The 24,305-nt window shown below is 40.4% G+C and overlaps 1 protein-coding gene across 2 annotated transcripts in view; it reads right to left on the reverse strand.

The window, feature by feature from the left end:
- The window catches only part of ndst3 (N-deacetylase/N-sulfotransferase (heparan glucosaminyl) 3), a 491,728-nt gene that overhangs the window by 33,696 nt on the left and 433,727 nt on the right, over positions 1–24,305 (reverse strand). For both annotated transcript variants that reach the window (XM_039759612.1, XM_039759611.1), the window contains exon 10: positions 13,864–14,038. In XM_039759612.1, coding sequence (XP_039615546.1) covers positions 13,864–14,038 — 175 coding nt within the window. The remainder of the gene's footprint in view (positions 1–13,863; positions 14,039–24,305) is intronic.

Here is a 24,305-nt window from a genome sequence, read left to right on the forward strand (position 1 = left end):
GCAAGCTGGACCTGCTCTAGCCAAATATTATTGACTTTAATATAAATCTAATCTGAGAAGGTCTGACCTCCTCTTACCGCCACCTACAAGCCTGTCACTGACAGGAGTGGTTCTCTGTTATCCAAGTCAGACGTTTGTATGTGTGTTAGGGGAAGTTGTTGTTTGTTTTTATCATGTTTATTTGGGTTGCTTCTGTCAAATTTTAACTTTCTATTGGGGACAAATAAAGCATACTGTAATTTAATTTAATCGAGTGTAATGCAATCTATATTGCACTGCTTGCCGGAAAACTCACTTTCTTAAACTGAAGAATCTTACCCCTTCTCTCAATGAGAAAGTGAGGTCTTGCACGCTCTTAGACTGAATCTCTTTTATATTTGGTAACTTTCCTGAACTGGGTATAGGAAGGGGGTTGAGAGTTCATTTTGATGGTATTCCTTTGAACACAATGTCTGCATTATGGGTGTTGTGTGGTATATTAACATTACAGAAAGTACTGAAAACCCCATTTTTAAAACTGTACGATACTTGCATTTTGTTCATTTCTGTACTGGAAGTAAATAGTAGGCTTAAAGTACCTGGCGCTCATTCATTTATTAGTATGAGAGACACTACCCTCCTTGCTCCTCCATCCCAACCCCTGGCTCTTGTATTGGGGTAATGGCAGGTTGCTGTGAAATGGATAATGAGTTTGATGAGTTGTAATCTGTTATTTGCCTCAATACCATTTTGGTGCTGGTTCTCAGTTCTGAAAGCTGGTATCAATATCAAAGTCCAAATTTTAGTATTGATGCAACACTAATTATGGGCTAGATTGTTATCTTTGACTGAACTGTGCTTTACTGTTTATGATTTCTAACATTGATGAAAACAATAATAACAATGTCCTCAGCATGTCAGAGCAGGATGTGTTGTTCAATCCAGGGATGCACAGTTTCTTGGCCTGCATTGTCTTTTTAATAGTAATTCCTTTTTCTTTCTTGGGCTCAAATATGGCCACAGCATTATGGTTTCACTTGGCAGATGTGGCCACATACTGCGCTGTGTTTATAGATCAATCGTAGTATATGAATTCTATAGGAAAGTAGGATTCTGCTTTCTACTTTTGTCAGTATTTCTTGGCAGATTTCCTCCTTTCCGCTTTCCTTTATTACCTTTTATTTGGCCCCTGTGGTTTTTCCTCCCACATCCCAAGACACGCATGTTAGGATAACTGCCAGTTCTAACTTGGCCCAGCGTGGGTGCGAGTGTGCAGTGATGTGCCCCATCCTGTACTGCCACCCTGTCCATAGGTGGCTTGTGTTTTTACACACTGCCGCTGGCACCCAAACTGACTCCCTGTAAGTCTGGCTTGGGTTAGAAAAAGGCTGGCTGGATGGATTCACTTTAATGCATCTCTATATATTTCTCTCAGCAGAGTGATTTTATAATTAGCACAGAACTACATGAAACATTAACAGACTTCTTCAAATGTGGCTGTGCTAAAAATCTCAGTATTTGCTCTGATAGTGCATGGCTGCAGTTTGTTATAAGAAATATATACTGCATTAATCTAGGTTTTTCATCTGTTCATTATGTTTGCATATGTTTGTAACATTTATATGATACTAAACTGCTTATGTCAATAGTATCAGTTTATTCTTAGCAGCTTGATTATTATTACTGACGTTTGCTAACTGCAGAAGAAAATATACCTCAGCACCGCTTGCTTCCTGAAACTCCATGAAAAACTAGACTTTAAAGTTTTAAGTAGCATTCACTTAAATAGCAATACAAATTGTGACCTTATAGCTCAGTTGACATGGACACAGAATCCCTCTTCAATTAAAAGAACACCAAGCTCCCTCTTCCACTCACATTTCTTTTCAAGTCTCAAAGCAACCATGCAGAGGGCATAAAAGCTTAAGTGCAAGTAAGAGATGAGCTTGGTGGTAGCGTAGTCGGCGTTCATGACAAGCTTTGTCCATTAGCATGTTGTGCTGTAGGGACCTTCACTTTAACAAAGGCTAACAAGACCAACCACACGAGGAATATCTGAAACTGAGGAAAGCAGCTAAAACGGACCTGCCTGATCTCATCAAAAAATAGATCATTCATGTTATGATTGCAATCTGTATTAGTAATATCCAATATTTTAAAGCTCAACTTTGCCTGTTTATAGGTAACACTCCAACTGTATTAGCGTCTACCAGGGGAAAACATGAGCTGAAAAAACCAATGAAGCTAAAGAACTGCAAGTGACGGTGCTGAAAAAAGGCACCATAGTGCCAATGAGTTGGACCTGCAGGAGTGTAATGATAGTGGGGGTGACAGCAGCAGTCGACACATCAAGACTAAAGCATCGGTGACTGTTTGTTGGTAATGTCAGCTAACTTCTGACTGCTCAGCTCATGGAAGACACACAAGTTAAGTGATGCTGTTTGGGTATGTAGAGTTTGGTGAGGAAACTGAACTACCACTTGTCATGATGCAAGGAGAGAGGAATCAGCCTCGTTGACTCCTATTTTAATGAGTGTCACAGTCCAGACTGAGAAGGGCTGTATCTGCTGGACCTACGGTGAAACATCTGGCACATCCTTAAAAGGACAAAGACTTATGGACGAGGGGAAGGAAAAGCCAAAGGGGTAATTGATAAGAAGTCGTCAAAAAACACTAGTAAGGTCATATCTAGGAAGTCAAGATGATCCTGAGATCAAAGCAAAGACGACAACCAAGAATCAAATTGAAAAGAATGTTATCTGGTGTGAAAAAACAAAGATCAAGCAATCGTTAGATTTTCGTAATGAGGAAGTTGTAATGATATTAAGGTAAAAATTAAGTACCGTATATACTCGCAGAGAAGTTCTCCTGCGGATAAGCCGGGACTTGATTTTACTGGTCTTCTTATATAATATGCTACTGTGGCTGCCTGCTTGCCTGTCCAGGATTTTAAATCACCTGTAGTCTGCAAACTGTTTCACTTGTTGACTTGAAATTTGGTATACATATACTACGTGACGACTAATATCCACTTTCGGGTTGATGATTGACTCCCAAGTTTATTCCTCTTTTTATTTTTATTTTATTGTAGGATCAACTCTTGGCAGCGGCCAGTACGGCAGCCATGTGATGCATGCATATGGGTGCCGTTCTCATTCCCTACCACCTTTGCCATCACTTTCCCTATCTCTTCATATTTTAAATCATTCTTGGCAGACTAAAGACTTAAGTGCCAGTTTAAGTGAAAAATTAAGGAACATGTACTAAGTAATTGTAACACAAACACTAACTTAATCAGTTTTAATGTGAAAAAATGCCGATGAAAGAAAAGAAGAAGCAGGCCGGTAGGGTGGAGAAAAGAAGAGCTGCTCAGGAAGCACATCAACATCTGAGCAAACAAATGCTAAACATACAGAGAAAGAGCATGAAAACTATAAGTTATGTGTATTCACCGTACGCTATCGTGAAGTGCGCCATTACTGGCATTTTATAATGTTGGTTGTACAGTAATCCCTCGCTATATCGCGCTTCGACTTTCACGGTTTCACTCTATCGCGGATTTTAAATGTAAGCACATCTAAATATACAGTATATCACAGATTTTTCGCTGGTTCGTGGATTTCTGCAGACAGTGGGTCTTTTAATTTATGCTACACGCTTCCTCAGTTTGTTTGCCCTGCTGATTTCATACAAGGGACGCTATTGGCGGATGGCTTAGAAGCTACCCAATCAGAGCATGTATTACATATTAATTAAAACTCCTCAATGCTAGAAGATATGCATCCCGCGCGGAGCTTGATTGTTTGCTTGTCTCTGCCTCTATCTCACCCTCTCTGACATTCTCTGGGCCTGACGGAGGGGCTGTTTGCACAGAGGCGGTTTGCTTAAAAGATACTGACGCTCCTCTAAAAAAATGCCGCTTTATTGCGGTGCTCGGCATATTTAAAAGCACAAAAGCACACGTATTGATTTTTTGATTGTTGCTTTAATCTCGCTCTCTCTCACTCTCTGACGTTCTCTGCGCCTGACGGAGGAGATGTGAGCAGAGGGGCTGTTTGCACAGAGGCTTTTTGCTTAGAAGATCCTGACGCTCCTCTAAAAAATGCCGCGGCAAACTTAAAAGCACACGTATTGATTTTTTGATTGTTTGCTTTTCTTTGCGAGCGCTCTCTCTCTTTCTCTCCCTCTGAAATTCTCTGCTCCTGAAGAGAAGAAGATCTATTTGCATTCTTTTAATTGTGAGAAAGAACTGTCATCTCTGTCTTGTCATGGAGGACAGTTTAAACTTTTGACTAAAGGGTGTTATTTCATGTCTAGAGGGCTCTAATAATGTTAACAGTGTGGGAGAGTTTATAAGGGCTTAAAATATATAAAAATAACTACACAAACATATGGTTTCTACTTTGCAGATTTTCGTTTCGAGGAGGGATTACTGTATAAGTCGATTGCAGAAAACTGATGCTATTGGTCCAAAAGATTATGATATGCTAACGCCCACCTGATAGAGTAAACACGGAGCACACTGCCTTTTTTTATTGTATTGTGCCTATGTGACCACACGGTAATACCCAAACTATTCTGAAGCAATGTTTGCACTGTTTTGTGTTTTTTGTATCTCACACCCTCATACGCCTTTATCGTAAGAGCATCCCTTATCTACGGTGGAGCGTTTGATCAGAAGAAAATATGAAGCTGGTTTTAAATTAAACGTTGTTTAGAAAGAAATTGGTAACTGCGCTGCTGCAACAAAATTCAATGCGTCTGAGAAACTGATGCAAGATTGGAGGAGGCAAGAAGATGTTAAAAAAAAAAAAAAATTTGAATGGGCGTACAAGTTGGGGTCTGATTTTATGATCGATTTTTTGGGTTTCAAGACCCAACTTTTACAAGAGTATATATGGTACTTAAAAATTATAACTTTAAAACTTACAGCAGGTTAAAACTAGTAAGGGTAAAATCTCAGAAACTGGCTGGTCAGCTGGCCCAGGGGAATACAGGTGGGCTAAGGTGAAATGCCATTAACAGACTGCATATGTACTGAAGAGGGATAGAAGACTTTGCATTGATCTTCTTGTAACCCGTTTTAGATGCAAGTAGGTGCTTTGATATAAATCTCTGCAGACAAGTCAACGGCACAGTTTTAAGTACTCATTCTCCCTTGAGTAAAAAGGCTTGTAAGATTTTGGAGTTATGAGCCAGGAAAATGTGAACACAACAGGCCACTAAGGAAAAAAGTTGCATGAAGTCAAATGATGAGCTGGCTAAGAAAAAAGCAGACCAGATAATGACCTGACAAAAGAAAATCAAGTGTAACTACAAGTTTATGTGCCTCCTGAAACTACATATCTAGCACAATCAGGTTGTATGGTTTGCAAAGCCATATTCTATTTATTTTTGTTAATGTCAGTAGTCAGAATATTAAATCCAGTTTAATCTGATTTCATTTTAATAATTTTTAATTTATAATACACAAATACTGTACATGTATCACTTTTTCTCCTGCCTGTTCTGGAGCTCTGTTTAATTGCCTGGGGTTTTAAATGTAAAAGAAAGGGGGAAAGTATTGATTTGCAGAAGCAGTTAATCCTAACATTGTGGGAAAAGTATGGGATTTGAGGTATTCTTTTTGAGTCTGCATAATAAAGAGCACATAGGGGAATCGGGTCACCATAGGAACCTACCATGACAAAACAAGGACCCCCCACAATTGCAAACAAATGGTGGCGTCCATGAAAAGATGTCACAGAACGGTACCACCAGATCTATTATTCATGTAATTACCATTTTGGGGTGGCACGGTGGCACAGTGGTGGCGCTGCTGCCTCGCAGTTAGGAGACCCGGGTTCGCTTTCCGGGTCCTCTCTGTGTGGAGTTTGCATGTTCTCCCCGTGTCAGCGTGGGTTTCCTCCGGGCACTCCGGTATCCTCCCACAATCCAAAGACATGCAGGTTAGGTGGATTGGCGATTCTAAATTGGCCCTAGTGTGTGCTTGGTGTGTGTCCTGCAGTGGGTTGGCACCCTGCCCAGGATTGGTTCCCTGTGTTGGCTGGGATTGGCTCCAGCAGACCCCCGTGACCCTGTGTTCGGATTCAGCGGGTTAGAAGATGGATGGATGGATGGATTACCATTTTGTCTGTTCAGATATTTGTTTCCAAGACTTTTTATTTTTAATAAGGTTATTTTATTTGGATTTGTAAACTATTTTGCTTTCCATTTCTCATTGTTATAGTGCTACTTTTGTGGTTTGCTATGGTCATGGCCATGGTGTTTATGGTAATGATGCCCTTGCTGGTCAAGCGATGTCACAGAGACAAGGTCTATATCACCATCATACTACCATTGCTGGCATATGGTTTAATACTGTATTTTGTTAATTTTTTGACTCTTTGATCATTATCTCTTATGTTAATATTGTTAATTATTTTTATTATTTTCCAAGTTATGCATTTAATGCCAATTTTGTTTTATTTTTGATTATGCCATTTCTTTGTGCATAATTCCCCTCTCCTGTGTGTTTTTGAAGGAGGACCACTAAGAGGTGGGACCACCAATGCCTTGCCACAAGGAACCCCCCACATTTATAGGCAGACTGAAAGCGTGAGATTCTTGTGGTACACTGAATGTGCTTTGGAGGAGAGTTTGGTGAGTATTGTGGTTTCTCATTTGGATTTCTGGCTTGATGATTTTTTTTTCTCTTGTTCATGGATTACGATTTACAGATTTAAGATTGGATTTTGAAGCAGAGTTAAAGATGCTAAGATTTTCATTGTGTGTGAGAAAGATGGATTGGATTAGAAATGAGTACATTAGAGGATCAGCTCAAGTTGGGCGGTTGGGAGACAAAGTCAGAGAGGCGAGATTGCGTTGGTTTGGACATGTGCAGAGGAGAGATGCTGAGTATATTGGGAGAAGGATGCTAAGGATAGAGCTGCTAGGGAAGAGGAAAAGAGGAAGGCCTAAGAGAAGGTTTATGGATGTGGTGAGAGAGGACATGCAGGTGATGGGGGTAACAGAACAAGATGCAGAGGGCAGAAAGATATGGAAGAAGATGATCCGCTGTGGCAACCCCTAACGGGAGCAGTCGAAAGAAGAAGAAGAAGAAGAAGAAGAAGGATTGCTTTCTTTATTTTGCTTTTTTTTAGTTGTGCTTTTTTATTGATATAGAGCTTCAGGGGACTGCCTAATCTTTGCTCAAAGTTTTTTTTTCCTCTCCCTTTAGTCACAATTTGAATTGTTGGTAAATTTAATTGACTTTAAACATTTTGAACCACCAAGTGCCATTTGGCCAGGTGAAGACCGAAGCCAGCCTTTTGAGTAGTCACTTGGGCTACTGTGAAGTGAGGCTTCTCTGAGCAGGCAAGGTAGGAGACTGGACTCTTTCACATCTAGTCTGAAAGCCCCACACCTTCACCATTTCTGAGTGCTCGGAGTCGTAACAGTGCAGAAGATTATTGGCCAAGATTTTGGATTGAAATACAATCAAATGGCAGTTCGGTTCTTTGAATTTAGGGAAGCTTTTGTTATTGGCAGTTCTGACCTATTGGTTTTGCATATGTGACCTCTCAGTTTGGATTTGGTTATTAGGAGCTCTTGCTCTTATTTGATACACAACTTGGCTCATTTTCTTGACTGTTCCTTTGGTTTTGGACAAACAATAATAACAGTGTTAGTGAAAACTGATAACAATGCAATAAACAAAGAACACAATTCTTCTGATAGATCACAACAGTAACTACTGTCACACCTAAACATGTATTTGATTTATTTAAGAGCAAACCAGAATGGGTTCATGTCCAGAAAGACAACAGAAAGGTGTTGTACTCTAGCCACAGCTTTTTTTCCTGGCTTCCATTTATTGGTTGTTCCATTCTTTGTAGTGCAAAACCCTAACCCTAACCTTAATTTCTGCAGTGAACCAAAAATTGCAAAAACTGATAAACTGTTGAGACTGTAAATCATTTATCGTATGTTATAATCAATGTGTAAGTCATCTATAAGCAAGTTTAAGTTGAGTCTGTTCTTAAAATTTTATTCAGCAAGTCACGAGTCCCTACATTTAAATCTTGTGTTTGAGTAGAGCCAAGCTGTGTGACTCAAGCGGCCCATCCATGTCAAACCCACATCTGGGACTCAAATTTATAACAACAGTGGAGGTTAAGACAGACACCTATTGCAGTCACAAACCACAGAGTGAGAATTAAAAAAAAATCCCTATTGTGTTAACATTAAATATCACAAGTCAGACCACCATCTGCAGAATGTTGTCTTCCGAATTACAAAATGGTGTGTCTCCCTCCAACACATTGGCAAAGACAGAAAACAAAACTAAAAAAGACCAAGCAACAGTCTGATGCCCAATTATCTTAAGTGATGAGTCTCAATTCTGTTTGGCCAGAGTGATGGAGTGCCCCTAGGAGTGCAGAAAAAATACCTTTTGAGAGATTACCGCTGAAAGGTCCTTCTTGCCCTGTGCCATCTTGGTGGTGTACTTAACTATATAAATGATCATACAGTGCCCTCCATAATGTTTGGGACAAAGACACATTTTTCCCTGATTTACCCCTCTGCTCCACAGTTTATACGATTCAAGTGCACATTGCAGACTTTCATTTCAGGGTATTTGCCTACATTTTGGTGACACTATGTAGAAATGACAACACGTTTTCAACACGGCCCTCCACTTCAGGGCACAGAGTAATGGCAGGTTTATTAAAGCCGACATTTTTATCACTTTGTCTCATATCCCCAGTGAATGTTTGAAGTCTGCGATTCACAGCCATCACCAGGTGTGGAGGGTCTTCTCTAGTGATGCTCTACCAATGCAGCCATCTTCAGCTCTTTCTTGTCCTGGGGGCTCATCCCCTTATGGTTCCACTTCAGCATATGGAAGACCCTCTAAATCGGATTCAAATCAGTGACTGGCTTTGCCGTTCAAGAATGTTCTATTTTTTAGCTTTGACAGACTCCTATGTTGCCTCAGTTTGGGTCATTTTCTTGTTGTATGATGAAGCGCCGGCCAATGTGATCTGAGGCATTGATTGAAACTCGAGCAGATTAGATGTTTCTACACACGTCAGAATTCATTGTGCAGCTGCCGTCAGCAGTTCCATCATAAATAAAGTGTACCAGGGCCGATGGCAGCCATACATGCCCAAGAAATAACTCCCCGCCGCCACCTTGTTTAACAGATGAGGTGTAAGAGTTGAATTTGAATCCTGCTCCAATGTGCACCTAGCATGTGTCCGAGTCTCATATCCTTCTGAGCTTACGCTTAAAAGCTGATGCTGTTATTTTATTATTCACTATGATAAATGCATTACTTGTCATTTTATATAGCCCCTTAAGAGAAAATGTTACATTTTATGGCATAATCATTTTTCTAGATTTCCGTTTAGTACTAAGTTTCCTGTTTTTGAACCCAGCTGAATCATAGAAAAAATTAGATCTTCTTCCTTTTTGTTTTAAAAAAACAGGATGAATCCGGACAGAACTCACACATCTCCTAAAATAAGAATAAAAATAATACATTTAAAATGTCACGTACATCCTAAGCTAACAGGACTATCAATCAAATTGTGGTCATTTAAGGTATCAACGTTTGACAACTAGGTGTAACCAATCATGGTAAAAGTTTTCTGATTATGTAATCAGGGACCTAATCAATGGATTGTATAAAAATAGCGCAGATGACACTTTTTTCTTTGTAGATTTCTATTGCGAGATTTAGATAAAGAATAATGATTGACGCTTTCTCCTGCCTGTGTTTTATTGCTTAAATCAGGGCATTCCAGTAGGGGGTGTCTGTTTCAAATTCTTTTCTTCCACAGAGGTGGACAGCTTTGCTTTGATCCTCGGGCCATTTCTTTTCATCTCCACACTTTGCTCTTGCCATCTCTCTGTTGCAGGTTCATCTTTGTCTCGTCTGTCCACTTGCAATATGGCTGCTGTATTTCGAATCATGGGGTGTTCTGCTGATAGTAATCTCTGACACATCCATCTCTGCACCCTGAAAACTGTTTCTGATCCATCAGAGAGGCATTTGGGGCTTTTTCTTCACCATAGTAAGGATTCTTCTGTCATAAGCAGTGGAGGTCTTCCTTGGCCTACCAGTTCCTTTGTGATTACCGAGCTCATCAGTATGTTCTTTCTTCTTAATGATAGTCCAGACAGTCAAGTTAGGTAATTCTAACATTTTGTCGATGTCTCTAATGGTTTTATTCTTGTTTTTTAGCCTCATAATGGCTTCTTTGATTTTCATTGGCACAGCTCTTGGTCTTAAGTTTAACAATGCTAACTACAGACTACAAAGCAAGCCAAGGTATCTTATGAAGGAATGAAACCCACTTGAGAAATGACAGACACCTTTGACGCCATTTGTCCCAAACATTATGGTGTCCTGAAATGGGGGGGGGGGTGGGGGAGCGTGTAGAAAAAGTGTTGTGTGACTAAAACGTATGCAAATCCTCTTTAATGAAAGTCTGTAATGTGCACTTTAATCTTGTCTCAATGGTTTGATTTGTAATTTCTAACTGTGGAGCAGAGAAGTAAATCAAGGGAAAAAAAGAGTCTTTGTCCCAGACGTGATGGAGAGCACTGCATATATTTTATAATGAATGCTCTATAGATATTTCCTTGCGTCTTTGATTTTGAAGTGTTTCACCTGTTATATAACATAATGTTTTACTGTCACAGTGACTTTGAGAAATGCCATACGAGTATCACAATGTTTTATCTTTTCGTATGATTTCTTAATATTCTCCTGTTCCCAATCCCTGTCGTATTGGCTGATGAAAAATAAAATAAAAAAGCTACATCTCTATGAGTTGACTCTGGCACAGTGATTGAAAACATGTCTTGCAACTGTCTCAGCTGCCACAAAATTTGACAGAAAACCTGTGATATCTTAGCCCTGTGGGGTGAAGAATTTTTTTCAAGAAATTGGAGTTTGATTTGCACAAGCAAGATGACTTTGATTCTTCTTAAATCAGTTTTATGTTTAGAGCTCTGTCTGAGAAGCAACTGAAAAAACAGCGTGGCAATCGGCAAACCTATTCAACCCACAGGGAGACCTGCTAGTGGAGGTCCCGCTCTTCCCAGTGTCGTCTTACTGCATATTCATGTGATGTACGCTGTGTGATTGGCTTTCAAATGCTGTTCAGTCTGATTACTGACTACCTGAATTAATGGAGCTGCGGTCTGTTTATGCAGCATTCAAAATGGAAACGGGATTTCTCGGAGGGCTTTTGTAACAAGTTAATACATCGTTCAGGGTTAATTGTTGTGCCCTGTGTCCCTGTGTCACTCATTGTTAGTCTTGACTTGGTGTATACGACAACAACTAGCCATCAGAATATACTGCACCTAATGATGACTTATTTAAAAGGAACATCAGGGAAAAGAGTTGGATCTAACACCGTGAATTATTTTGCTGTTCCATCTTCATACAGAAAGACCTGGACCTGTAAGGGGACTGGTGATCTTCTGTTCCCACCTACTCACCAGCCTGACTTTTCAAGATGGCATCAGTAGTCAAATGACTGATAAAGAAGAGCATAGGTGCCGCCCAATGCCTGCTTTTCAATTTTACTTTCCTTTGTCAATGGCAAATTAAATGGGCTTTGAAACCCAACATTTTTATGATGTGTACTAGCCCTTGATCAGCCACACTATGAAGATATGGGAAATAGAGACGGATGCTAGGCTGAGAGGAGAAATTGTGATCTGTGAACAGAAATATGGCTTCATGCCAGGATCGAGTACTACAGATGAGATGTTTGCTTCAAGAGTATTGATGGAGAAGCACAGAGAAGGCCAGAAGGAATAGTATTGCATGTTTGTGGAAGTGAAAGTGTATGACATGGTGCCCAAGAGAAGAGTTATGGTAATGTATGAGGAAGTTGGGAGTAGCAGAAAAGTATGTGAGGGTGGCACAGGATGTGTATGAAGACTGTGTGATTGCAGTGAGGTGTGCAGTTGGAATGACAGACTGGTTTCAAGGTGAGAGTGGGATTACATCAAGGATTGGCTCTGAGGCCTTTCCATTTTGCAATGGTGATGGACAGGTTGACAGATGAGGTCAGACAGGAGTCTCCATGGACTCTGATGTTCGCAGATGACACTGTGATATGGAGTGAGTGTAGGCAGCAGGTTGAGACAAACCTGCTGAGGTGGAGGTATACACTGGAGAGAAGAGGAATGAGAGTCAATAGGACTAAGACAAAGTACATGTGCATAAATGAGATTGAAGGTGGTGGAAGGCTGTGACTGCAAGGAGCAGAGGTGGTGAAGGTACACACATTTAAATACTTGGTTTCAACAATCCAAAGCAAAGGAGAGTGTGGCAGAGAGGTGAAGAAGAGAGTGCAGAAATGGTGGACTGGGTAGAGAAGAGTGGCTGTATTGATTTGTGATAGAACAGTATCTGAAAAAAGTGAAAGGGAGGTTTATAAAATGATAGTGAAACCAGCTATGTTGTATGGTTTGGAGACGGTGGCACTGTCTAAAAGACAGAATGCAGAGCTGGACGTGGTCGAGTTGAAGGTATTACGATTTTCACTCAGAATAACAAGTGTAGACAGGATTAGCAATGAGGACATTAAAGGAACAACACAGGTATGACAGTTGGGTGACCAAGTGAGAAAGGATATATTGAGATGGTTTGGGCCCGTGCTGAGAAGAAATGAGGGGTACAACGGGAAGAGAATGTTGAGGATGGAACCACCAGGTAATAGGAAAAGAGGAAGGCCAAAAAAGATGTTTACAGATGTGGTGAGGGAGGACATGAAGTCGGTCAGTGGGGCAGAATATGATGTAAAAGACAGAGATAGTTGGAAACAGATGATCTGCTGTGGCATGAGACCAAAAGAAGAAGAATAAGAGTTCCTAGTCCATTGAAATCCTTTGTTGTTGTGTCCTGATTTCCTGCTGTGCTAACAATGTGTCAGGCTTTTACATATTTCACAAAGGTTTTGCATCTTTTCTTGCTCTTGTTTTGAGTACCCATCCTGTCTATAAAAAAGGTTAATCATTATTTCTTGTGTTGTGAATGTTTGATTGAATTTTCCTATGAATTAAAAAGGTCTGGTAGACAAAGCCCTTGGCGATTACATTTAAAGGGGAGCTAAAAGGGCTGCCATCTTCTCAATGAGAGGGCAGTTTTCCTGTTGGCAAATCTCATCAGTGTAAAGAAGTCTGAGCTTTCAGCAAATCCCTCAGATGTGACATAATCCTAGTCACCGTGGACAGTTTCCTCAGAGATAATGACACTGCACACCACAACTGTTACATCGGGATCAAAACTAGATGAAAGCAGAATTATTTGTATAACCTAATTGAAAAAAAATAATAATTTGCTTCTGAAATAAAATAGGAGTCTAAACAACCAAAACAGCTATACAGACACATACAGTGCATTCAGAAAACTCCTTCAGATTTTGTACATTTTCTTGTGTTGTACATGTACAGTACAAATCTGACATTTTTGCTCAACAATCTATACTCAATAACCCATAATGACTAAGAGAAAAAACGTTTTCAGAAAGGTCTGTAAATTTATTAGACATCAAAAGCTGGCAATATCGACTCTCAAGTTCTAATCACTGATTTCCATGCAATAAAACAAACCAAACCTGACGAGATGAGCCTGAGAAAGATGCAGGGGGGTTTGTGATGCTATGTGATTCAAAATACCCAAAATAATATTTGTGTCATGCTATACATTAAATTTAAAAGTACACTGTTACAATAAAAAGGCGTAATGCAGCAGAGTCCTGGCTACTTTCAAATTCTGCTTTTAGTGCAATATAATACCAGTCGACAGTAACAGAAAAGCCACTTATTTTTTAGCTTTATTTTTTATTGTTGTTTTCCACTGAGGGGTCCTACCTGATACCAAGAATAGGCCCTGTCAGAAGGATTGATGAGTAAGGTGATTATCTTGGATTTTGGGATGAGGGCAGCAGCACGCTTTGGAGCTTCTTCAGCAGAAAAGTAGTTAGCGCTCTTCTCAAATAGAAAGTCGGTGGTTATATTTGAAGGGACGGGAAAAAAATCCATGTACCTGAAAAAACAAGTGTGCAGAGAGCCAAAATAAGAATGAAAGCGCAATTAAAAGAACAACTTAATTATGAAATTTTCTACTGAACATTGGCTTACATTGGCAAGCTCTCCACAGGGGGTGAGTGATTACGATTATACAGTACAAAAAGTAAGTACACTTTCTTTCAGTTCCATAGTCTTACAGATCATGACGTAAGTACCAAACATGTGCCCCAAAAATTACATAAATCTAATCTCAGTTTACAAAGAACATTTAAATGTTATTATTTATTCACCCAAAAATAAGCCAACATGCAGATGTAAGTAAGTACACCCCAGTGCTTTCATAGTCGTTAAGAAGTTAATTAAATCAAACACCACTGTCTACCTGATGAACATAAACTGCTGCCACCACACTATAAGGGAAGACCCTTTGGGAGTTTTGTCTGGGAACATACAGGTGTGTGTGGTAACACCATGCCATGAACAAAACACAAAAGTCTTCACAATGACCTCAGAGAAGCCACTGTTGCTGTTCAACATTCTGGAAAGGATTAATGAAAGACAATGGGAGATAAATCTACTTGATAGTCTCACTGTTACTACTCTACACTCCACCTCTTGTCAGCTTCCCACTTCTGTCATCACTTGAAAAGATGTCTGCAGCATATTCAAAAGACCTTATTTCCCCTTCCACACTGTACAGACCAGGGGTTCATTTATAAATGCTGCACATGCAACAAAATGTTGCGTACACCCATTTCCACGCTCATGTCGAGATATATAAAAACTAATCTTGGCATAACGCCATGCCCCTTTTCACAGCAACCTCACACCATACAGTGGTGTGAAAAACTATTTGCCCCCTTCCTGATTTCTTATTCTTTTGCATGTTTGTCACACAAAATGTTTCTGATCATCAAACACATTTAACCATTAGTCAAATATAACACAAGTAAACACAAAATGCAGTTTTTATTATTTAGGGAGAAAAAAAAATCCAAACCTACATGGCCCTGTGTGAAAAAGTAATTGCCCCCTGAACCTAATAACTGGTTGGGCCACCCTTAGCAGCAATAACTACAATCAAGCGTTTGCGATAACTTGCAATGAGTCTTTTACAGCGCTCTGGAGGAATTTTGGCCCACTCATCTTTGCAGAATTGTTGTAATTCAGCTTTATTTGAGGGTTTTCTAGCATGAACCGCCTTTTTAAGGTCATGCCATAGCATCTCAATTGGATTCAGGTCAGGACTTTGACTAGGCCACTCCAAAGTCTTCATTTTGTTTTTCTTCAGCCATTCAGAGGTGGATTTGCTGGTGTGTTTTGGGTCATTGTCCTGTTGCAGCACCCAAGATCACTTCAGCTTGAGTTGACGAACAGATGGCCGGACATTCTCCTTCAGGATTTTTTGGTAGACAGTAGAATTCATGGTTCCATCTATCACAGCAAGCCTTCCAGGTCCTGAAGCAGCAAAACAACCCCAGACCATCACACTACCACCACCATATTTTACTGTTGGTATGATGTTCTTTTTCTGAAATGCTGTGTTCCTTTTACGCCAGATGTAACGGGACATTTGCCTTCCAAAAGTTCAACTTTTGTCTCATCAGTCCACAAGGTATTTTCCCAAAAGTCTTGGCAATCATTGAGATGTTTCTTAGCAAAATTGAGATGAGCCCTAATGTTCTTTTGCTTAACAGTGGTTTGCGTCTTGGAAATCTGCCATGCAGGCCGTTTTGCCCAGTCTCTTTCTTATGGTGGAGTCGTGAACACTGACCTTAACTGAGGCAAGTGAGGCCTGCAGTTCTTTAGGCGTTGTCCTGGGGTCTTTTGTGACCTCTCGGATGAGTCGTCTCTGCACACTTTGGGGTAATTTTGGTCGGCCGGCCACTCCTGGGAAGGTTCACCACTGTTCCATGTTTTTGCCATTTGTGGATAATGGCTCTCACTGTGGTTCGCTGGAGTCCCAAAGCTTTAGAAATGGCTTTATAACCTTTACCAGACTGATAGATCTCAATTACTTCTGTTCTCATTTGTTCCTGAATTTCTTTGGATCTTGGCATGATGTCTAGCTTTTGAGGTGCTTTTGGTCTACTTCTCTGTGTCAGGCAGCTCCTATTTAAGTGATTTATTGATTGAAACAGGTGTGGCAGTAATCAGGCCTGGGGGTGGCTACGGAAATTGAAGTCAGGTGTGATACACCACAGTTAGGTTATTTTTAACAAGGGGCAATTACTTTTCACACAGGGCCATGTAGGTTTGGATTTTTTTTTCTCCCTAAATAATAAAAACCATCATTTAAAAACTGCATTTTGTGTTTACTTGTGTTGTATTTGACTAATGGTTAAATGTGTTTGATGATCAGAAACATTTTGTGTGACAAACATGCAAAAGAATAAGAAATTAGGAAGGGGGCAAATAGTTTTTCACACCACTGTATATATGGACATTTCTGCTCAGTTTTATAAATGGGTGGCACCAAGCATCAAAGAAGTGCTACTGTTTCTTTTTTAGATTTGCAACGATGACATAGGCTTAAAAACCAAAATTAATTGCATATCATTTACAAATTTAAGGTACTTGATTGTAATCAATCTGTAACAATATAAAGGTGCATAAAATGGCAAAACAATTCCAACTACCATGGCTGCTACCAGTGCTGTTAGAAGACATCACCAATGGAAGAATTAGAAGAGAGTGCATATTTAGAGATCATACAGATTACTTATCCCATGATGATGACTGGCTTCTAAGTTGATTTCAATTTCCAAGAGCTATCCTCGTGGAGCTGTGTGCTGAACTGGGGCCGGCTTTACTAAGGCAGACTTTGAGGAATTGTGCTCTACCTGCCCCTTTGCAAGTTCTCTCCACACTCAGGTTTTTTTGCCACAGGAGCTTTTCAATGTGAACTTGCTGATCGATCAGCTATTTCAACAAACATCACCGCCATGCTAGCAGTATTGGTTGGTATTTTCTGCTTATCATCCAGATATATAAGATTTCCATACACTGTGAACTGGGAAACATTAAAACACAATTCATTGCAACGTCCGGTTTTCCAGACGTAATTGGAGCAGTCAACTGCATGCACATTGCTAAAAAGGCGCCTTCAGGGAATTAAGTTGTTTATGTAACTGATAAAATGCTGACATGCAGGGTATAATGTGTGAAGACTCAAGTCCAAATATCAAATAAACACTTTCACAAAAGGTATAACAAAACAAGTGCTTTTTTATTCAAGAATATAACCGAAAAAAATTATTCAGTTTGCATCTAATTGGCAATGTGTAAAAAACCGAGCCCAAATATCAATCGGCAGAGAACCAATGTTTCTCCTTGGCTATTCGTAAGTTGGGCTTCAGTTTTTACACATTGCCAGTATCATGTAAATTGAATTCACGTCAGCATTTTGTTAATTATTACTATAACATGCAAAAAGTTTCTGTTTTAGTTATGTGTTCAACATTTCTTGCCTCACATTTCCTGTCATGCTACATTTTCCCAGATTGTTGTAGACACAGAACATTCATGAAATGTTTGTATTCCAAATAACAATATATTATTTATCCTATGCAACTCCAGGGACCTCACACCCAGATAAGCAGACTTGAGCTGACAGAACTTCAGATGCATTGATTATGGGATAGAAGGCTGCTTGCTTCCCGTGCTGATTGACACTGATGAGGAGGTGCAAAGGAATTTAAGGCGGCCTGACATTATGACTTTTTTCGTAGGCGCCAGGGATTCTAGTTTTAAAAGGCAGCCCCATGTGACTTGTGCTTTCTGTTTATGATGCACACTGACCTTTTCCAGAAGTAGGTATTTAACAATATTTTAATAAAAATGCTTGCAATTTGCATGTTTTGAGCATACAACTGATAACTGATAGATGGATCACGTGACGTGAGTAATGAGTGGGCCTTGTAATTGATTAGTGCTCTGTGCTAGTTTAGATCCTACTGTGACCTGTCCCTTTCACTCTTAGGATAGGATGAAGACCACATTGCAGATTAAAAAAAAAAAAAAATTTAATGGGAAAAAAAAAAAAAATTGCAATGATACCGTATATACTCGCATTTAAGTTCTCCCACGAATAAGTTGGGGCCTGATTTTACTGTATAATTTCTGTTATTTTACAATGTCATATGAGTTGAATGCAGAAAACTCACATTATTGGTACAAGAAATTGTGATATGCTAACACCCATCTAAGAGGGTAACCACGGAGCACACTGCTTTTTTTTCTATGTACTGTGCCTACGCGACCACATGGTAATACCTGAACTATTCTAAAGCGATGTTTGCACCATTTTGTGTTTTTTGTATCTCACGCCCTCATGCACCTTTATCATAAGGGCATACCTTATCCACGATGGAGCATTCAATCAGAAGACAATATGAAGCTGGTTTTAAATTAAAAGTCATAGAAGTGGTGAAAGAAATTGGTAACTGCGCTGCTGCAACAAAATATGATGTGTCTGAGAAACTGGTGTGAGATTGGAGGAGGCAAGAAGATGTAAAAAAAAAAATTAAGTGTCGTATTTTTAAACGGGCGTATAAGTCACCCCGACTTATACGCCCGTTCAAAAATACAATAAGCTTCTGATCAATTTTTTGGGTTTTGGAACCTGACGTATGTACAGTATATACTGTGCAAAAAATTAATCATTTTATTTATGCAGAAAAAATGTTAACCTCCCCTTTCAGGACCAAAGCTGTGCCTCAGTTTTATGAGACATTCTTCGCTCCTGTCACGTGCCTGGTTGTTGCACACATGGAATCTGCACTTTCTCCAGGGGGGTTTTCTGGGTTCTTCAAACATCTCTAGAGACGTGCGTGGAAGGTTAACTGCCAACTGCAAATTATACAGTGGTCTGCTGGGTCCTGACTTTGTCCGATTCTGCTGGCATTGGTTCCAACAACCTGCTACCCTAAATTGAAACAAACAGGTTTGATAATGTGCTGTCATGCTGTGAATGTCCATCCATCCATCCATTTTCTAACCCGCTGAATCCAAATAGGGTCACGGGGGTCTGCTGGAGCCAATCCCAGCCAACACAGGGCACAAGGCAGGAACCAATCCTGGGCAGGGCGCCAACCCACCGCAGGACACACACAAACACACCCACACACCAAGCACACACTAGGGCCAATCCATCTAACCTGCATGTCTTTGGATCGTGGGAGGAAACCGGAGCGCCCGGAGGAAACCCACGCAGACACGGGGAGAACATGCAAACTCCACGCAGGGAGGACCCGGGAAACGAACCCGGGTCCCTAACTGCGAGGCAGCAGCACTACCACTGCGCCACCGTGCCACCCCTGCTGTGAATGTGTTCTTATAAATGTGAAATGATTTAAGAAATCTATCGGTTTATTAATAAACTAATCAGCTGATTAATGTATTAGTTATTTTTAAACAGTGACCCCTTTGCATGCCTTTCTGTGCCAGCCTTGTTGGCAGACATACTATATACTGTACTTCCAGAACATTTAAATCTCTAGGTGGCATTTTGTTCCATGTAAATGTTATTTATTATTTGATTTTTTCAGTTGTAACAACATCAATACCTTCATCAATTATTAAAATTCTTTAAAAATTTACCAGCTCTCGCAAAAACTGCATGCAGCGTTTAGATAAGACCATGTAGCCACTTAAAGAAATAACCCTCTGAGCTCCAGCAAATCCACTGATGACATGCACGTTGGTGTTCAGTTCCATACCAAATTAAATTGCTGTGACCTGATCTGTGCGTTTATAGTTTTAGAGCAAAAGTTAATTAAATTTCAGGTAGAAAATTATGCTGGGTTTACTTCTAATTACTCTGTAATGGAAGCAGATTAGCGAACACTACATATTATTCAGGCAAGAACACACCGCACAGGACAGATGTAATTTCAATTTCCCCAAATGGTTGCCGCATCTTTTGTACATTTTCACTCGTGTCTAAATTTAATTTTTTTTTAAACGGGGAATCACAGCTGGGATCAAAAATGACTTGACATTGCTAAAAGGGGAAAAAATAAGTAAAATAATTAAAAGACTTTAAAGTGTCAAAATATAAAGCGGTCCAAACAAAAGGAGGTCATTTTAAAAAAAAAAAAAACAAATTGTGAAAAAGCAAAGCAATATCGTCCTTCAAAAATATATTCTGTAGCGTGCAGCTGGGACGCCTCTACGCTGGGAGGACTGGGGGAGCAAGTATTTTACCTCCCCCGGGACACTAGATGGCTGCCCTCCTGGGTTGCAGCGGTTCCTCGAACTCCTGCAGGGCTTCATGGGAATTGGAGTTTGGTGTAGCTCTGTTGGGATCCACAGGTGCCTCCGGGGGGGGGCTGCTGAGCCCTTCTGGATGGTTCTTCTGCCACACCCAGAAGTGCTGCCAGAAATCAGTCATCAAGCACCTGAAGCACTTCCGGGTACAGTATAAAAGGAGCCAGTGGCTACTACTCAGGGACCCAGAGTCGTGAGGATGAGGATGAAGCTTGACCGGAGTAGTGGAAAGGAGAAGAGAAAGAGAAACCGAAAAGAAAGTGTTGTGTCTGTGCTGTGCTTTGGACTGTGTTGTGCCTTTGGGAAAACGGAAAACGTGTATGCCTTGAACTTGTGTAACCACGCTTGTCTGTGTTGGGTTCAGGTGGCATTGCCAGCCTGGGTGGTCCACAATTTGTATATGGCCACCATAATGTGACGTGCCATTTTACCAAGTGACATCTTGATGTTGTGGCTGTCGTTCTACTAAAACGATACAAGAGCTTTACATGCTGTGCATCTGAAACTCACTAGTATGTGCACAGATTTTTTTTTATTGCATTAGTGGAATTATTGTTACCTTTAGTTTCATGTTATGTCATTTTCTAACCTGCTTAATCCAGACCAGGGTCACAGGGTGTGCTGGAACCAATCCCAGCTAGCACAGGACACAAGGCAGGAAAAAAATCCTAGTCAGGGTGCCAGTCCACCACAGGCCAAACACACATAGGGTCAATTCAGAGACTCCGATTCACCTAACCTGCACGTCTTTGGGCAGTGGGAGTAAAACCACACATACACGGACAGATCATGTAAACTCCATGCAGGGAGGACCCGGGACAGCAAGGCAGCAGTGCTACTACTGCCACCCTAAATTAATTTTAGTTAATCATTTTTATCTTTAGCATTGTGCCAATGCCTTGTTAACCGTTTTCTCGATGTCCACTGCCATTCTGTATGCTGTTTTCATGGGCCCTAGCATATTGCTGTCACTAACAACACATGTTGCTAGCTAAGTGAGCCCGTAGTGATTTCCACACCCCAGTGTCACTACCTTAGACTCTAGCAGGAACTCAGGAGACATTAAGTATCGGGACAGTCAGTGGCCCAACAGCTGATGTAACAAGTACAACAAGGTGTGTTTATTGAAAAAAATGCTCCATTGAGAAAATATCAAAAATGCACTTAAATGCTTTAATAATTGTTAAAAAATGTTCAAAAAATTATGTTCACCGTGTGGCACTCACCTTAAAAAATATCTTCCAAATAATAAAAAAAAAACTTTTTAACAAGCTCCAAAGAATCAACCCTTAAGCGAAGGGAATGATTAGCTTGTGTCACACACGTGTAATTAGGAGGAAGCCGAAAGGACCAAGTGGAGGTAATTATCTGCCAGGCCAGGGGGTGGCAGGGGACCCTAAACCTTCTGCTGTTATCTCTGCAGGCCAAATACAGGAAAACCTACCTGATTTAACAACAGCACCACCACTTCCGGTTCTGGCAACAAGAAAGACGTCACTTCCGGTTTCTGGGCTCAGATGACATCACTTCCGGCTTCAAAGTTTAAAACTGCCATCTTCTACACCACCAAACCAAATCAGTTCAATTTGGAACTCGATCTATGCACATCAGTGTTTTTCTAAAACCCTTTTTGCAGCCAGGGACAATATAAAAAAATAAATAATCTATTCTATTCTCCTGCCGCTTCAGCTGCCTTAATTTTCCAGGCTTGTACTGACCTTCTCCTGGTCTGAACTGAACTACCTGGCTGGTACACGTCTGTTTATCCTGGGTGAACGATCACCTGACCTGCGTCTATGTCCGGGTTTATACTTCACGCTATGTGATGCCTGTGCCTGTGGATGCTACTGCTACACAAGCAGTGTACTGTTTATACTTGCCCATATATGTACTTTATGTAAATCTGGAGGATTCCACCAGTGAGATATCATCACTGTAAGAAAACAATGTTCAGCTTGCCCGAAACATCCATTAAATTTTGCCACAATATCTCTGAAAAGGATGGATATTTAATGATAACATCCATCAGTCCAGGGAAGCACCATTGCAGCAAGCATCGGGCACGAGGGAGAAACAATCCCTGGACGGGGCATCAGCTCATCGCAAGGCAGATACAAGCACACACGTACACTAGGATCATTTTAGCATCACTAAATCCCCAAACCTGCATGTCGTTTGAAGGAAACCGGAGAACAGTGTGGAAACACACCAGGAAAACATGAAAACTCCAGGCAGGGAACACAAGGGACATGAGTCCCCACTGCGAGGCAGCTGCGATACCGCTTCACCACTATGCCACCCCCACAGGTGTAATTATTAACAGTATTCATTATTTAATTGAAGTTAAAGATTTATCTGTAAAATGTAACATACAGTACATACTATAATGCATTTCATCATGAAAGTGATATCAATTATAAATCTTAGGATTCTAAATGTGCAGAGAGCTGGAATATCATACATTTAATGTGTTCTGCGTGGCTATTGTTGCCTGCCGCTGCTGTCAGTGCGCCCCAGAAGTACGTACAGATTAACAACTGGATCGGTTTTAAGATGATGTTTACGACATTGTCCCTAATTTTTTTTCCTCTGTGGCTCAAATACATTCTGAAGCTGTTGCAAAGGTACAAAAAGAAAAAAAAAAAGTCACAGAAGATGGTAAGTGAGACCTTTTAAAATGTATCGCATTATTAGGATGGGAAATATGAAACGCTTGTATTGCCTATGTGAGAAACAGATGAAGAAAAGCACCAAGAATACATTTGTACATCAGCAATTAAGTCTGATGAATTGCTTCACCATATTGAACAATTCATCAAATATCGAAGTACGCACATTGTTTCTGTAGGATCTGCAAAGCGGCTCGCTGTCACATGTTGATAGTAAAGAAAGACCCTGACGTGACGTTCCAACTTGAACACACTGCGCCTCCGAGTGTTTGCTAATACTGTCACCCGCACATGTGTCTCGTTAATATCTGAGGACGTAGCTCAGAAGACGCACCAAATGAATGCTGGGAACACATGGCAGCCGTGATGCGTGTGCATTCTGAATGTGAAGTATAAACCAGTCCCTACACACACTCACGCCTGAACAAAGGCTGCGATAGCCAAGAACTAAAGCACTTCAAGAGAGCCATCGAAATATATGTAGGTTTAGTTTGGTTACAATGTCTTTATGACTTTTAACTAAGATTTTTGATTTGGTGTCTTAACTTTGACTCTTATCTGAATCCGATTACTCTTTTAATCAAACCACAACAAAGCAAGCTATTATCTGCTGCTCAAAACTACTTTTACAGTCCATTCACACCTGCCTTTTCCAAATGTTCACCAAACTGTGCAGAAAGAACAATCATTCTTATAGGGGAATGAAATGAAATTTCTTTAGATTTGATTAGAGAAATGTTTCAGTCAAATAATGAATTACAGATACAAAGACAAGTAATGAATGAACCCCACTGAATTCACTTTGCCTCCAGTTTAGCAAAAATGTGGAAAGGTTCAGGAATTTACGAGAAATTGACAAAATGCATTGACGTCAATGGGGAAGAAAAATATTGAAGTAGTTTTGAGTGGGTTATAATGGTGCAGTGGTCTTTTAAGTGTCCCTGAGGAATAGGGACGGGTCTAACAACTATGCCAGACTGTTTAGCGTGACCAACTACTGCACCACCATGCCTTCCTGAGATAAAATGACACAAACAGTCCACAATACTCCTCTATCTTCTTCTTTGTAACTCAGTGTCTATCACTGTGATTAACTAACACCCACAGAGCCTGTGTTGCAAGGGGTCAGCATTCTATACTCAGGGGCCTGTCCCTGTCAAACTACCCTATCTGTGCTACATATTGAGGAGTATAACATACTTAATCCAGACACAACATACAATGAATCTATGAAGAACAATGGAGTATTGTCATACTATTCTCATTATTGTCAGCTCATGTACCTCAAACAAGAAAAAATTTTTTTTACATGCATGTGGCTGGAGTTCCGATTGGGTACTGACA

The sequence above is a fragment of the Polypterus senegalus genome, chromosome 7 (assembly GCF_016835505.1).
Source record: "Polypterus senegalus isolate Bchr_013 chromosome 7, ASM1683550v1, whole genome shotgun sequence".
NCBI classification, from domain to species: Eukaryota; Metazoa; Chordata; class Cladistia; order Polypteriformes; family Polypteridae; genus Polypterus; species Polypterus senegalus.